Source organism: Mytilus californianus, unplaced genomic scaffold, assembly GCF_021869535.1.
Source record: "Mytilus californianus isolate M0D057914Y unplaced genomic scaffold, xbMytCali1.0.p SCAF_9, whole genome shotgun sequence".
In the NCBI taxonomy this organism is placed as follows: domain Eukaryota; kingdom Metazoa; phylum Mollusca; class Bivalvia; order Mytilida; family Mytilidae; genus Mytilus; species Mytilus californianus.
In genome coordinates this window covers 47,751,856-47,768,772 of record NW_026262745.1, presented here as the reverse complement: position 1 = coordinate 47,768,772, position 16,917 = coordinate 47,751,856, and the positions used below count along the sequence as shown (strand labels likewise).

Below are 16,917 nucleotides of genomic sequence, written 5' to 3'. Positions count from 1 at the left end.
AATATATATGTGTACTTTTAGTCTTGAAAACAAACAGCATTTTGGATTTCTGGAATTTTTTTATGAAGCGTATCATGCTGTTCAGCAGTCAGCGAGTAAAAATTTTCTTCATCTGGTGATATGAAACACTACGATCTTTCAATATAATCGTTAATATTTTTTTTTTTTTTTTTGGTATCATCTTCAAATATTATACTCTCATATATGCATTATCATGTACACGAAACATTTTTCTTCCTCTAGTTAATGGGAATATTTTACCCTGCGTATTTTGGCCACAAGGTGTATCCGTGGTTTAATATTTTGATGACGTGTGTTGCCTAGTAATAACAGAGACACTCTGATAATAACAATTCCCGCGAAATTATCGAAAAAGGAAATTTTGATAAAAAACATTGCTTTGAAAGATGATAAAAATGTTATCTGAATGTGGATTGTATAGATATTGAAAAATATCAGCCCCCTCGACAGAATATGAAGCTAAATGGTTCGTTCGCTACGCTCACTCGACATTTAGCTTCATATTCTGGCTCGCGGGCTGATATTTTTCTATATCTACATATCCACATCCAGATAACATGTACCGTAACGTATTATTTATATCTAAATTCAAACCTGTCAATTTTTGAAGAAACTTCACTACATTGTCTACCAATTGCAGAAACGCATATGTTTTCTGCTCTTTGGTCGGGTTGTTGTCTCTTTGACACATTCCCCATTTTCATTCTCAATTTTATAGGATTTTAAAAGTTAAAATGTATAAAGTCCAGTCTAACTAAATAAGCAACGGTGAAGTATAAGTAAAATGTGTTATGTTCTAAGGCGCTAACTGTATTCACTTCCTTTGCCTGTAGAGGGGGAGACTTTTCATGTTTTATATCTTTGAGGATTGACTTAGGAATTTATTATCATGTAAGGTATTTTGTTGAACTTTTCGAGATTTGATCTCTCGTTTCTGTGACTTTTAGGTTCTTGTCTAATAAACTACTGTTGTTTTTTTTTTGTAATCATATTGCTAGCAGAGGCATATGATGTGCAAAGTTATAAGAATGATGCAGTAGGAAGTACAGCATATTGTCGTCATGTTTACAAATAACGTAAAAATATTTTGACGAATAAACACTGACACAAAAAAAAAAAGCTTAAGAAATCATTGTATATTTAAACAAAAGATATTCAAAGAAGCTTTGTATCTTTTTATTTTGTTTTGAAAAAAAAAAACATGTAAAATCAATACCTGTTTTAAAGTACTATTATATACAATGTACATGTATATAATGTAGAATAAAGTCAGCTGATCAAAAGCAACAAGGAAGTTGCAAAAGTGTTCATGCATATATGATTTAAAATGAAGTCGGAATTGCTCTCATAACTGTTTACAAAATGAAAACTAAATTCTTTCTATCGATTTTATGTTTTGGAATAATGACAATTTTGGTAAAAGGTGAGAACTTATACCTTATAGATTTGTAAATGTAGAACAACAATTTTCCTGATCTAGGTAAAACCAGAAAGGCGCTTCTGACGCACAAAATTTAGATGTGGCTCATTTTTCAATATAGTTTTTTTCACTGAAATAAAAAAAAGATTTTCAGAAGGTATTTCTGAATGAGATAACATCAAAACTTCGTACAAATAATAAACCCACCATTCAGCCCAATTACAGAACTCTAACACAAGGTTCAAAAGTGCATTTACCTTCGATAGAGGTCTTTTATAAAAGAAAATATCCTGTGGAAATTTAACTAAAAATCTTTTATTTTCTTAAAGTCTTTTTTTCAATACTGAATATTAGATATATCAATATTATAAAAAAAGAAATATATGTACGTGAACTTGTTTTTGAAATTGAACAGGAAAAAGAAGTCGCTAAATCTTTTTTGTCTATGGATGAAAAAAAAATGAATTTTAAAATGTACGAAAAATATATGAAAAAAAGAAAAATCAATAATATTTTGTATAATAATATTTGAAATGTTAGTTTTCTGAAACAATTATAAAAACAAACCACGGATTTTGAATTATGAATTTGAATACATAGCAAGGAAATAGCAAGAGGGGTCACGAAATGTTAACGGAAAGTTGAAAGGAAAAAAACGACCAAATAGTATCCTACTTTCGGTCTTATTTGTCGCATTTAAAGCTGTATACAAAAATTTGACTTTTCCATAGTAAACATAGTATCAAAGTTTATGTATTTTTATGGTTATTGTGAAGAGTGAAATATGAAGAAAACATGATATTTTGGCTGTTATTCCATGTTCAATGGCTAATCTAGATTTTACCAAAATTACTTCTGAAACTAAAAACACAGAGATTGGCTTTGTTTAATAACTTATTTGATATGGTACTCTGCTGTATATTATAGCCGTTTTTCGTCATTGTTTTGTACATAAATCAGGCCGTTAGTTTTCTCGTTTGAGTTTTTTTTACATTTGTCATTTCAGACTTTTCTATCTGATTTTGTGGTATGGGTTTTGCTCATTGTTGAAGGCCGTACGGTGACGTATAGTTGTAAACCTCTATGTCATTAGGTCTGTGGTGGAGAGTTGTCTCAATGGCAATCATACCACATCTTCTCATTATTATAGTTCAGCGAAATGGAAGCCACAACTCCGAAACATATAATGAACAAAAATAAAAAAACAAAAAAAATACGAGACTCACAAAGGCCAGAGGTTCGTGACTTGGGATAGGCGCAAAAATGCAGCGGGGTTAAACCTGTTTTTTGAGATCTCAACCGTCTCCCTTCAACTCTATCCAATGTTAAAGAAACAAATACACAGCAATACACACAGTAAAACCCAGTTTAAAGAAGTCAATATCTTCCTATTGATACATTTTTTTGGCCGTTTGTTTCCTCTCAGTATCTCCTACAAAGCATGTTGATACTTAAAAGTAGGCAACTAAAAAGGAACACCTTTGTTAAGATTGCAGTCCTCTTCGAACACTATACAAAAAAACACCATGAATTTTTTGTCCATTTCGGAAAATTTGTGTCAGAGATGATAACATATAGGTTCTGTTTGTGATTTCTTTCTATACAAATATGTGTATTTTTTCTAGTGAATCAAACTCGCTGATATTTGCATTTACAGGTGATCCATGTATGAATTATAAAGTTTTAGATTCATTGGACGAATCCAGACGATCTGCTGCAAAAAGCTCCGGACATTTATGTGATAATACGCTGGAGTCAGGATGGTATAGAATTATCAGTAAGGCAGGCGAAAGAATGCCAACAGAATGTATAGTTGGCGGTTTCCGTTGTGGGACAATTTCATCTATATGGATGAATGGTAAAACCTAACGTGAAGATTGTATGGTTAATGATCAATTATATGTTAAGGCGATGAAAACACTAGCAGCCTACTATACGTCTCACTCAGAAGAATTATGAATTACAAATTTCTGTAAACAGTGTACTTTGTTCAAAATTATTTTTTTTTGTAGATGTTTTAAGCTTATATATTTCAGTAAGGTAGATACTCTTCTGAAAAACAATATTTAAGCACATTTAAGTCATTTTTCTCTCACTTTCTTCAAAAATTTAACATGCTATTAAGTTTGAACAACTCATGTTTGAAAGACTTTTTTTAAATTTAAGACTTCGTAAAAGATTTTAAGGTGCTAACATAATAAAGGGGATAAAAAAGACCATGCACCTGCTTCAGATATTGAAATGTGTTATTATAATGTTATATATATAAAAAAATCTATACAATTTGAAAATCATAAATGTTAATGCTCCAGTAATTTATTTTAAATAAAGTATTTATGTACGTTGTATCAATGTCAAACATATACACTAGTTAATAGTTATGATTTAAAGCTACAATTTAATTACTTAATCTGAAACCTGCTTATAAATATTCATGATCGTGAGAAAATAAAAACGCCTTTAAATGTATAATTAATGTTATAGGATCCTACCCGGTAACAAATGAGACAAGAGCAGTTACAGCATGTGCAGCGAACTACAATGGAAATTGCTGTGCCTATTCACATCCGATAAAAGTGAAAAATTGCACCAATTATCTTGTCTACAGTTTGGTTCCTGTAACCCCATGCTATCAGGCTTATTGCTTTGGTGAGTTATACATTGGGCAACGAATAAACAACATGAAAAATATTTTACCCGCGTTCTTCTTCATCAGTTGATATAGATTCCAGTAGATCACATCATGAGTTGATGTCCTAAACAACGTAAACAACAATGACCATAATTATCAAAATATCATGCTGTTAATCCTGTACAGTGATATCGGCTAAACCTTATTTTACAAGAAATTTAAGGGAAAACTGTTTTGTAAGAGTTTTTCATTATGATAAACGTCATAACCAATATATTCTAGATAATATTTGAATAATTATTACGTATTATATTTGCCTTCCCCCTTTTCCGTTCTGTTTGGTGAGCTCTGCTGAATTTCCAATATGTAAATGCATCTACAACAATGAACAATGATGCTTGTTTTAAAAATCAAAACTAGCATATCATAATATAATTTCAAAATTTCAAAATGCTATTTAGTTCAATTTTATATGTTCAGGTATTTTTAAAAACGAAAGAATGCAGGAGTTATACATGTACAAATTGTTTATATATTTCAGGATCAGAGCTTCCATGTCCGACCGGAGAAACGTCTGATAATGGTTTTAGTCCTGGATGTGAACGTAAGTATTGTGGATCACCGTAGTGTGTTAATTGTATTCTTGTATTCTTTATTTGTAAAAAATATGTTATGTATTATGCTTTTTTTCTTCCTTCTTCCCTGTTTTTTTTAAACATTTGCTAATATCTGACAATTATGTACTAAAAATCTTTAAAGAAAATATCGGAATTTGAAAATATCTATAATTAGACATTTGGAACGTTTCGGTTTAATCAACAGTTACATTATGTAGTTTTTCTCTCCTAATCGTATATTGTTCGCTCATGATAAATTTTGGGCGAATTGTGTAACAGGTTTGAGGATATTAAAAGAAACGAAAACGGACAGTTCATGTCGGGGCCTTTTATAGCCGACCATACGGTATGGGTTTTTCTCATTGTTGAAGGCCGTACAGTTGCCTATAATTGTTTATATCCACTTCATTTGAACTTTGGTGGATAGTTGTCTCATTGGCAATCATACCACATCTCCTTATTTTTATATTGAGTATAGCAGTTGAAACTCTGTAATGTGAATTGTAGTCACCATATAATTATAGCATAACTTATAAACTACAATGCAAATATTTATAAGAAAAATCTTGTTATGCAATCGTCTAAGACTTAAAGTTCTAAATCAGTGGCTACTTGAATGATCAAAGTCTGTGACCCCCAAAGCAGCGCTTCAGCCTCAGAAAGTGACTACAAAGTTAAAGTAAAACGCCGATCAAAGTGTTTATTGTGATTTATAATGTGTTGACTGGAATATAGGAATATGATAACAGCTGGACTTCTCCCGTTTCGACTGTAAATCTCTAGCCACAATAGGAGGGTCCGTTTGACTGTGTGTGATGTATACAAACGCGTCCCGTCTGGTCGAAATGAGGACTTTAAATTGACCTCGTGCTATGAGAATGCCAATCTGACCACTTTTAAGAACCCCTGCAACATTTCTGAGAGGTTCGTAGGTGTTCTGTTGCAAGGCTTACTTTCTACCCCTATCAAACACCGTATCAACTTTTTTTCAGGGGGGGGGGGGGGGTGGTAAATATCCTGCGCTTCATTCAGTTCGACCTATCTAATAGGTCTGCTATATTGTATTACATATTTATCTGTTCTCGTCTGGAAAATGCATGAAATATTTGCCACTGTAGTTTAACAAACAACAGTCAATCAAATCCAAGAATATATACAATTATTATATTTAAATTTGCCTGTGTACGTTACTTTATTTAACGCCATTTTGTCCTAGGTTAAAGTTGTTTTTATTTACATTGATACATCGTTTTTATTTGTATTCGTTCAGTGTATCTTTACTTTTGTGTATTGTCTTTTTGATCGAGTTAAGCCATTTCAATTGATATTTTATGTTGTAATGTTATACTACTGTTTCAGGTTAGGGTGAAGGTTGGCGCTTGTTAAAACGTTTAAACCAGCTGCAGTTTTATGCACCTGTCCTAAGTCAGGAGCTTGTTGTTCAGTGGTTGTCGTTTGTTGGTGTTGTTCATAAGTGTTTCTCGTTTCTCGTTTCTTATATAGATTAGACCGTTGGTTTTCCTGTTTGAATTGTTTTACACTAGTCTTTTTGGGGCCCTTTATGGCTTGCTGTTCGGTGTGAGCCAAGGCTCCGTGTTGAAGGCCGTACTTTGCCCTATAATTGTTTACGTTTTACACATTGTAACTTGGATGGATAGTTGTCTCATTGGCACTCATACCACATCTTCTTATTTATACTTACACGTATTAAGATTACAAGGTTTTTGTATTGCCTTGAAAAAAAATTTCAGTTCACAGTTTTTTGTAAATTTTATGGTTTTCCACCTAAAGCACAGTTGATCCTCATTTTATCCTGGCGAAGGTTTTGGTTTGTTATCATTTTACGTCCCTTCAAAAGTGGGTGCTTTGGGATTGTCATTATCTGCCTTTGGGAACAAATGGCAAAACTAGAATTTAAAAAAAAAAATGCTTATATGGTGCTTCAAATGTACTGCGATAACTTATAATTAAGGTAGTATAGTATGACATTATACAAATATTACTAAAGGAGAAACCGCCTAGGTGGTCTATTGGTACCGTCTTTGTCTCGAGTGCAGATGTTTGAACCCCGACAGGGTCAAACCAAAACTTTTCTCCGCTATCCGCCAAGTACGTGGCAATTTCTAACTACGAAAGGCCTAAATAAATTTTACTATAATTTCGCAATAATTTCACAGGTCAAATAATGACCCTCATCAAATATACTCTTTCTCGATGATTTACATTCTCCCTAACCCATTACTTTGAATTCATTTTTATTTATAGCATGCATTTTGTGTATTCAACGTGTAAGGCAAACATTAAATTTAAGTGTTCAAGTGCATACAACTATTCTATAGGCTTGTACATGCCGGAATAGATTGCCTCAATCAGACTTGACAGTACTTTGTTAAACATTTTAGTTTTCAATGCTCTTTTTATTGATTTGACACATTCCAACTATTTTAATTCGAGATGCACTGTTGAGACTTATAAAGACGAAAAGCGCATTTCTCGTCCTAAATTATAAGCTTAGTATCTTTGGTGAGTCTTTATTATACTTATCTTTTTAATATAATAGAGGATTCTAAATGAATACGACATTGTGTTCACAATTAATCCACATAATTGATAATTATTTTTTAGTGGACCCTTGTCATAGTAGTAATTATGATATACTACAAGGTGAATTGAAAAGATCCTCTAATTATACCCTGACTATAAATGACGTTGCTATAGAAGATAGTCGACTCAGAACAGGATGGTATAGGATCGATAGTGTGACCGGAAATGACATTGTCAATTACAGTGTTCCAATGATGCAGTGCGGCACTCTCTATCCTCTCTGGATGAAAGGTTAATGTAATATATATTTTATAGATATGTCGAACTACGTTGTTGTTAGATGAACATCCACACTTAAAATAAAATAAAAAATATATATCTTTGTAGATTGCAATTTGTTAACAGAAGGTAAAGTGTCTAGTGTTGTTATTTCTTTTATATATATTGAGCAATTATATATTATTATTATTATTGCGCAGTATGATAATAAATGTGATATATTGGTGCACTAATGTTTGAAAAATAATTGGAAAGGGCCAAAATGAGAACTTTTCAAATTACAGATACAAAGTACGCACAACACAATTGTTTTAGAAGAGATTGATAATGCTGTATTTTAACAATTCACCAAAATGCGTGGTGCTTAAGTTGTCTGTCTCTTTTTAGCGTGTGCGTGTGTTCTTTGTGACAGACAACTAATTCTTGATGCTTTCATTTAAATTTACTTCTTTGCTAGATAGTTAAAATCATGTTTCACTGGTCAAAGAAGGATCTATAATGGATGTACTATATCCCTTTCACCGGTTAAGTAGATGTTCTACTTTTTAAAGCATAACAGTAAATTGTATATTTAACATTGAATATGCTTACCGAGGAAACTTGTCAAAACATTCGCCTAACTAAACAAATGGACAAATAGTCTCGTCTGACCAGCCTTGGGAACTGGTTAGACATTGTATATATAGTATTACAAATTATAAAAAAAGCAAGCATGAAATAATATATAACAACTTTATAAGTCTCGAGATCGAAGTGTTACTGAACGTTTTATAAACTCCTAGTGATTATACTGCTAGGTTAGGTTGAAATGTATTCAGAATAGAGAATCAACATTAAATTGAAAACTGTTCAACTTTAATTTGATCAAAAGTCAGTTTGACTATCACGAATAAAACTGACATCCTCGTGAAATCAGAGTCAATCGAATTGATTGCATGTATTTTCACACGAAATGAAAACTAATTTGCGCTCGAAAAAAAGGACCGATTCACAGGAAAACAAAATGCGATCATAACATGACACTATACCTATTGTATTTATTTCATGCTTAATAATGTGTACAGGTTATAACTATACGGTACCTCGACTGTGACGTCACCGAATGAGACTTATTGCCGAATTTATACTAATTATGACTTGTTTGTCCTTTTGTTGTCTTCCATCTTTTTGTTGTTGTTGTTGCCATGGCGTTGTCAGTTTCTCTTCGACTTATGAATTTTGCTTGTTCTCTTGATATCTTCCGCCTCTTTTAAAAGGAAGATTATACTCTGTTCATTATTAAAAGGTTGATTTTTAAAGCAAACGGTCGTGACTTTTTATTTTAAGTATATTCAATGCAAAAACAATTAACTTTCAATTTGTACATCATTTAGGAAGTATACCAGACGATAGAGAAAGAGGTAAAACTGTAAATAGAAAAGTTTGCAGATCAGGACTGACTGGTACCTGTGTACAAGAATATAATATAAAAGTACGAAACTGTGGCACGTACAGAACATATTATCTGACACAATTAGATGTTGACAAATCAGCATACTGTTTCGGTAAGAGCTTAATGTTCATTGAATATTGCTTATCTATGGACACCCGTAAAAGAAGTGATACGCATTATCATGGTTATTATCTAATGTAACAGTTTATTGCCAAATGAAATTTACATGATTTTCCACAATCCACTATAAAAAAAAGAACTGAATTTGTTAGCTGTATAAATCAAATTGATCCTCAGATATATATTTTACAATAGTACTGAGTAAAAATGGTAGAGTAATGTTTTCTAAAACGCCGTGTTAAGCAAAATATTCAAATTATCAATTGAAAATAAAATGGACCATAGAAATAAAAAAAAAAGAGGAAGAAAAAATGGAACTAGTATAGTCTTTCAAATTTACGTCAAATGAAAGTACTTTTAAACCCAAAAAGGTGACGACAATGACTATTTAATCCTTTTATCATAACTATGTAAGCTAGGCTAAAAAGGGGAAAAAATAGAAAACGACCAGTAATATCATTACCAATATTTTATAAAATGTTCAATGCCCAGGAATGTTACCAGTACCAAAACCAACAACATTAACGACAACAACAAGATCAACGACAACAACAAAAACAACGACAACAACACCAAGATCAACAACAACAACTACCACAGTAACACCTACGAAGACATCTACAACGTTGGGAACAGCACGGACAACAAGAGCAAAATCCGTTTCATCCATATCTACGAACACTTCAGAAGAGATCTCTACTACTTCATCACTGATTAAACAAACAACATCACATCTTCCTCAAAAAGGTACAGAAAATTACATTTCTTTATTATGTTAATACTTAAATTTTGTATGAATTATGATGATTTTACTTGAATGAATATTTTGTTAAGAATGTACATGTTAGTGTCATTCGTGAATTTATCAAAGGGATAAAACAATATACAACGTTTTGCATTGAAATAAAGAAGATACATGTTTTATGTAATAAACCACTGGCAGATGGAAGCGATTTTAAGTAAGACACTCAACAGAAACGATTGTATGTACAGTTTTAAGACACCCGATAGAAGCGATTGTATGTATATTTTTAAGACACCCGAAAGAGGCGATTGTATGAAATGTATAAGACATTCGATAGTAGCGATTGTATACACATTTTTAAGACACTTGATAGAAGCGATTGTATGTACATTTTTAAGACATCCGATAGAGGCGATTGTATATACATTTATAAGACACCCGAAAGTAGCGATTGTATAGTCAATTTTTAAGACACCCGATAGTAGCGATTGTATATACATTTTAAGACACTTGATAGAAGCGATTGTATATCTTTTTATAAGACATCCGATAGAAGCGATTGTATATTCATTTTTTACACCCGATAGAAGCAGTTGTATGTACATATTTAAGACACCCGATAGAATTAAGCGATTGCATATACGTTTTTAAGACACCAAATAGAATCGATTGAATTTACATTTTAAGACATCATATGGAAGCGATTGCATGTACATTTTTAAGACATCCGATAGAAGCGATTGTATATATATTTATAAAACACTCGATAGTAGCGGCTGTATAGTCATTTTTCAGATACCCGATAGTAGCGATTGTATATACATTTTTAAGCCACCCGATAGAAGCGACTGTATATACATTTATAGGATACCCGATAGTAGTGATTGTATACACATTTTTAAGACACCCGATAGAAGCTATTGTATGTACATTTTTAAGACATCCGATAGAAGCGATTGTATGTACATTTTTAAGACTTCTGATAGAAGCGATTGTATATACATTTATAAGACATCCGTCAGTAGCGATTGTATAAAAATTTATAAGACACCCGTTGTAACGATTGTATTTGCATTTTTAAGACACCCGGTAGAAGCGATTATATGAACATTTTTAAGACACCCGATAGAAGCGATTTATGAACATTTTAAGACACTCAATAGAAGTGATTGTATGAACATTTTAAGACACCCGATAGAAGCGATTATATGAACATTTTTAAGACACCCGATAGAAGTGATGGTATGAACATTTTAAGACACCCGATAGAAGTGATGTTATGAACATTTTAAGACAACCGATAGTAGCGATTGTATATACATTTATAAGACACCTGATAGTAGCGATTGTATAGTCATTTATAAGACACCCGTTGTAACGATTGTATTTGCATTTTTAAGACACCTGATAGAAGTGATTTTATGAACATTTTAAAACACCCGATAGAAGCGGTTATATGAACATTTTTAAGACACCCGATAGAAGTGATGGTGTGAACATTTTAAGACACCCGATAGAAGCGCTTGTATGAACATTTTAAGACACCCGATAGAAGTGATGGTATGAACATTTTAAGACACCCGATAGAAGCGATTATATGAACATTTTTAAGACACCCGATAGAAGTGATGGTATGAACATTTTAAGACACCCGATAGAAGCGATTGTATGAACATTTTAAGACACCCGATAGAAGTGATGTATGAACATCTTAAGACACCCGATAGAAGTAATGGTATGAACATTTTAAACCACCCGATAGAAGCGATTATATGTACATTTTTAAGACACATGGTAGAAGCGATTGCATGTATATTTTTAAGACACCCGATGGAAGCGATTGTATGTACATTTTTAAGACCACCGATAAAAGCGATTGTTTCTAAGAGATCAGATAGAAGGGATTTTATGTGAGAAACCAGGTACATGTAGAAGCGATTATGAAATGAATTCAATTTCTAATATTGAAACTTTTAAATTAGTGTATAAACGTGAAGTTTTTGTACATATGGCTGACAAATGATAACTTTAAAGGCCTGTTGAAGACAATTACAATACCGAAGATATACACAATAATTAATCCTTCATTACACGTCGTACAGTCACTCTTTGGTGTATGTAGACATGAAAGCCTGTGATTTTTTGTCTATCCTTTTTTTCGTAATTCGTTTTGTCAATTTCAGATGAAAAAGACGAATCATTTGACTTCCTTTCAATAGTTGCAGCTCTGATTGTACTTGTTTTTGTCCTGCTGATTGTTATAATCGCAATTTTTATGTAAGTATGTTTAGTTAATATCTAGATGATTCATGAACTACATCCCAAAAGCAATAGACGATCAGCTACATACCTACATCGATTTTTGTTTTGTCCCACTTAATGAGTGAAAATAACACTTAACAGCATCATTGTACAACTTTGCATGTCCTAGTATGTCGTCCTAAACGACAAACACTTAACTTCCTAGACGAATACAAATACAAATACTTATAAAAAGTTCAATCAAAGGTCCGTTACAGAGCATGTACATGTATATACATTACAGTATTAGTTGAGAAAATTTCCTAGATGATGTATTATAAATAAATATTCTCTATGCAAGAAGGTGCATAAATGATTATGTTATATAGATACATTGGAAAGCCTGGATTCTTGAAAAAGAAACCATGAGCCCGGAGGGCGAATGGTTTGTTTTTCATGAATCTACGCTTATCCATTGTATCTATAACTTAAACTATTGTGTTAATTTCTTTTCAAAATTAAAGCCTTTTCTTAATTAGAAGGTATTGTAAGTGAGTTTAAATAACCATGTTATCGTGGTTATCGTGTCCAACGATGCATTGATAAATCTCAGATCACAATTAATTGGTTAACAAAATACAAATATAACACTTCTACCTTTAAAGATCTTTATATTACCAGGCATATGAATATTATCTGTTTATACAAAATAAGACATATTCGAAATTATTTCTAATAAAATTGAAAATGGAAATGGGGAACGTGTCAAAGAGACAACAACCCGACCAAAAAGCATATATAAAGTATATATAATAAGTATGTTATCGAAACTTTTCTAACACTCTAGGCACATCACGATTTTCTCGCATAGGAATTTGCGAACAAACCTTTGTAAAATTATGTAGTAAAACTGATGAAATCATACTATATTTATAAAACAAAAATTGACAAATAGAATGTAATCATTTTTGTTTCAAACATGTGAAATAGCCGATAATAATATATAAAAAAAACGGTAAAACTCGCTATTATTACAAAAATATCCGCTATAACTTGCAAAATTAGAAAAAAACAAGGATAGCTTAAGAATTGGAACAACAGAGAGAATACAGGGATTCGAACCTAAACCGACAAATCCCGATCTTTAACGCATTGATTTTAACCATGCTAACCTCGCGGCTACCAACTCATACTATACGACTGCCTATTGTGTCTATATAAAGGTACAAGCCCTGTGTGTCCTATGAACCGATGTATATCAGATGTTCATTTAAATATATAAAGTAAACATCTATAGTGTAACCCATTGGTAGCCGAGAGGTTTCGTCGGTGTGTTGATGTCAGTCACACATATCAGATTTCAAGGAAGGGTTCGATTCCCAGTGAAGGCATATAAAAATTACAAAAATTAAAGGTAAGTTTTTAAATAAATTCCATTAGTGAACAGAAATCAGTAAATTAGCCAATTCAAACTTAATGAAATTAGGCACACAAAGGAAACAATTGAATATAATTTGGTGAGTCAATTTCAGCGGCAGATTTAGGAAGCGTTGATTCTAGAAAAAGAATCCACGGTAAATGAATAGGCTGACGTCACCACAATGGTTCAACTTTATCGAAGTCATTTTGTTCAGTCTGATGAAAACTGAGATCAGTGATCATGATCAGCATGTTCAGGAATGTGAGATTCGAGTATTATAAGGAGCAACAAAGGGATGATTTTTTGTCCGTTGGATTAATGCCAGACATATGTTACATATATTATATATGTTAAAATTTGATCAAAATTAGTTTCCTTTTTGTGTTTGCTTACATCATGTTCATTGTTTGTAAAACTACCAGAAAAGGTGATGTAAGTAATAGAAAAGTCTTATGTAATATTATTGATAATGTATCGATACCTTTTTGTATGAGAAAAATATTGTCCTGCTCGAATTCCCACGCGTGGATTCATTTACTGTTGTGTATAATTGATTTCGTATTCCTAACAAATCCTACATACAAGCTTATTAGAAATTTATATTTCAATGAACACCTGATTTCTTGGAAAATCCACAGCTATGAAATCCACGATAATTAGTACCCCCGGATAATAAATAATCCACAGTAATGAAATCCACGATAATTAGTACCCCTGGATAATAAATAATCCACAGTATGATAGGAATATGGTAAGGAATAACGAATATACTCCTCACTTTTATTAGATAAACATAACATCTAATTTGCTACTTACTTCTTTTTTGAAAATTTTCAAAAAACATTAATAAACCAACTTTTTAAGTATCAATTATTTATTTCAGATTGTTTAGACTGAAACCTCGCTGTCTGAAAGATATAATGAGATCATCACCACCAACTTATGAAGATACGGTGAAGACTGACAAAATGACTAATCTATATACACAAATGGAAGATACCAATCATTACTCTTGTATAAAGGACAATAATTACAACGAAGGCTACGAGGAGATTCCATATGACAAAAACCAGACTGTGCCGGAAAATAAACTATACTTTCAAAATATTGCTACAATGGCAATTTCAACTCAGATCGTACAGGAAAATAGGCTTTATCTTCAAAATCCGATTACAGTGCCACTAGATAGTCCCGAAAAATCGAAGATTTGACAATGAATGTTATATGCAGTATAACATGTATGATTTTCTGTTTACATAGAATTTCTGAACTTGACGAAAGGGTAATACTAACATTACATTATATTGTTAAGGAAATGCAAATGACAGCAGACATTATTATTATACACATATTTTGTATTATATTCATTCCTTCTTGCAAACTAATATGTGATATTAATAAATTATATGTAACAGAAGAGGGACTCACACATGTAGCATTTATAATATGTTTATTGATATCTGTTTCATACATTATTATGTGTGTTATTGTATGAATCAGCGTTGAAGATGAAATACATTACATTCTTAAACGCACTGTAAAACAAAATACAAATTGAAGAAACTCACAAGTATCCAGTTTCGAGCAGGTTTATTATGTTGTGTTATTTTGGTAAATTTATACGTAGAGCTTTCAAATTTGTAGCGTGTTAGCAACTATATATTTGGTGGTTTCATAGCCGTTCTTTACTTTTCGACAACCATGCTTATGATATCCCTTTGACATTGATACTTTAGAAATATTGGGTTAGATAATTTGTAATATATGCTATATGATAATATTTTGTTTCACGTGTTTTCTTAAGCTGGTTCTGTGTCTTTTGTGTTATTTTCAGGCAAATGCTTATTGACAATGTCTAATTTTCCCTGAAAAAAACTTAAAAAGACACAGAACCAGCTAAAGTGATGATGTTTATTGTCGATATCCTTGAGGGTTACTGGGGATTACAAATATGGTCATTTTTGGTCTTCTTCCTAGCGGCAGTAAAATATTTGTCACAGACGAGCGTCGGTTTGGCTGTGCGGGATGTATAAAAACGCAGCCACGTCCGATCAGTACGGGGACGTGTAAATCCGATGCCTCGTGTATAGATAGTTCCATAATGTAAATAACAAATAATTTGTAAGAGTTTTCACTCATATTGTTTACTCTGAAAAAAGACGAATCTAGCGTTCATGTTCATCCACGAAAAGGATGAAAATAGTGCTAGGATGTTGATTACTTATAACTTATAACTTATTAAAAGACCACTGATATTTTATCAGAGTTTCAATGTAAACAACTTTGGAGGATAGTATAGCATTCATAGAAAAATTATTCAAAATTTGTTATGAACTTCTATATTAGGTATTATCATTGTTAATATTCATTTCTTTCAATGTCTTAACCTAACACAAAACTTATACATGATGTGCATTTACAAGCTAGTTATGAGTGTTCATATATTCTGCATTAACATCGTTCCATTTCACTGTATAGTCAAATAAAATATCTTAAATAAACTGTATTACGGTAAGTTGTTATTAGTCATTTAGTTCTCTGAGAGTACATGTACTCTCATATATAGACATGAATTCTATGAAAGTACATGATCTGACATATATTGGCATTAGTTCTATGAGAGTACATGTATCTCATATATATGAGAGTATACATGATCTGACATTGTATCTCATAGATTGACAGGCAAATAAACGTTGCCAAAATCATGCCACCAACACTATCTACAAGGGTTGATTATAATATACGAAGATTGATAAAATGATAACAGTCTCTACATCTTGGAATATGATTCTTTGTTTTTGTTTTTCAAATTGTTAGAATTCATCAAATTAAACGGCTAATGCAATATCACTTTTCCATTAGCGATTTTCAGTCCATATCTCTGAATTTTCAAAATACAATTGAGTATGAAACCAGGCTGAAGCTAGCGAACAATAACTAGCGAACAATAAGGCGATATATCTAAAAACCGAAAAATGGAATAAGACAGCAACGGCCGTCAAATGAAAAAATATTTAAAAAGGCAGACATTCCGTCCAAATATTGTAATTTCAACTCTATCGTGAGATGGTATTTATCCCATCCATTGATAAAACAAGTCGCATCTCTTTTTAGGCTAGTCTTGTAGAGGAGAAACAGGCGCATCTTTTGCGCAAGGTATCGAAGGGCGCTATGTTCAAAAATCTGAAACTAGAGCTCAAAATTAAAAAAAAAATGTTAAAAACAGGGGGGTTGGCCTATTCCATGGCTTCTAGAGAAAAATAATGAGGCGTGTCACAGGGTATAACTATATAGGTCTTGTAGAGGAGAAACAGGCGCATCTTTTGCGCAAGGTATCAAAGGGCGCTATGTTCAAAAATCTGAAACTAGAGCTCAAAATTAAAAAAAAAATTGTTAAAAACAGGGGGGTTGGCCTATTCCATGGCTTCTAGAGAAAATAATGA

General features: G+C 32.1%; 1 protein-coding gene across 1 annotated transcript; it reads left to right on the top strand.

Annotated features, from left to right (window-relative positions):
* Nucleotides 1–1,289: 1,289 nt before the first annotated feature.
* On the top strand, nt 1,290–15,986 carry LOC127714386 (uncharacterized). Its single transcript, XM_052220442.1, has 9 exons — nt 1,290–1,444; nt 3,099–3,299; nt 3,926–4,090; nt 4,615–4,677; nt 7,316–7,525; nt 8,887–9,057; nt 9,558–9,812; nt 11,994–12,087; nt 14,355–15,986. Exons 1-9 carry the CDS (start codon nt 1,384–1,386, stop codon nt 14,680–14,682), a joined length of 1,548 nt encoding a protein of 515 aa, XP_052076402.1. The 5' UTR covers nt 1,290–1,383; the 3' UTR covers nt 14,683–15,986.
* Nucleotides 15,987–16,917: the final 931 nt, after the last annotated feature.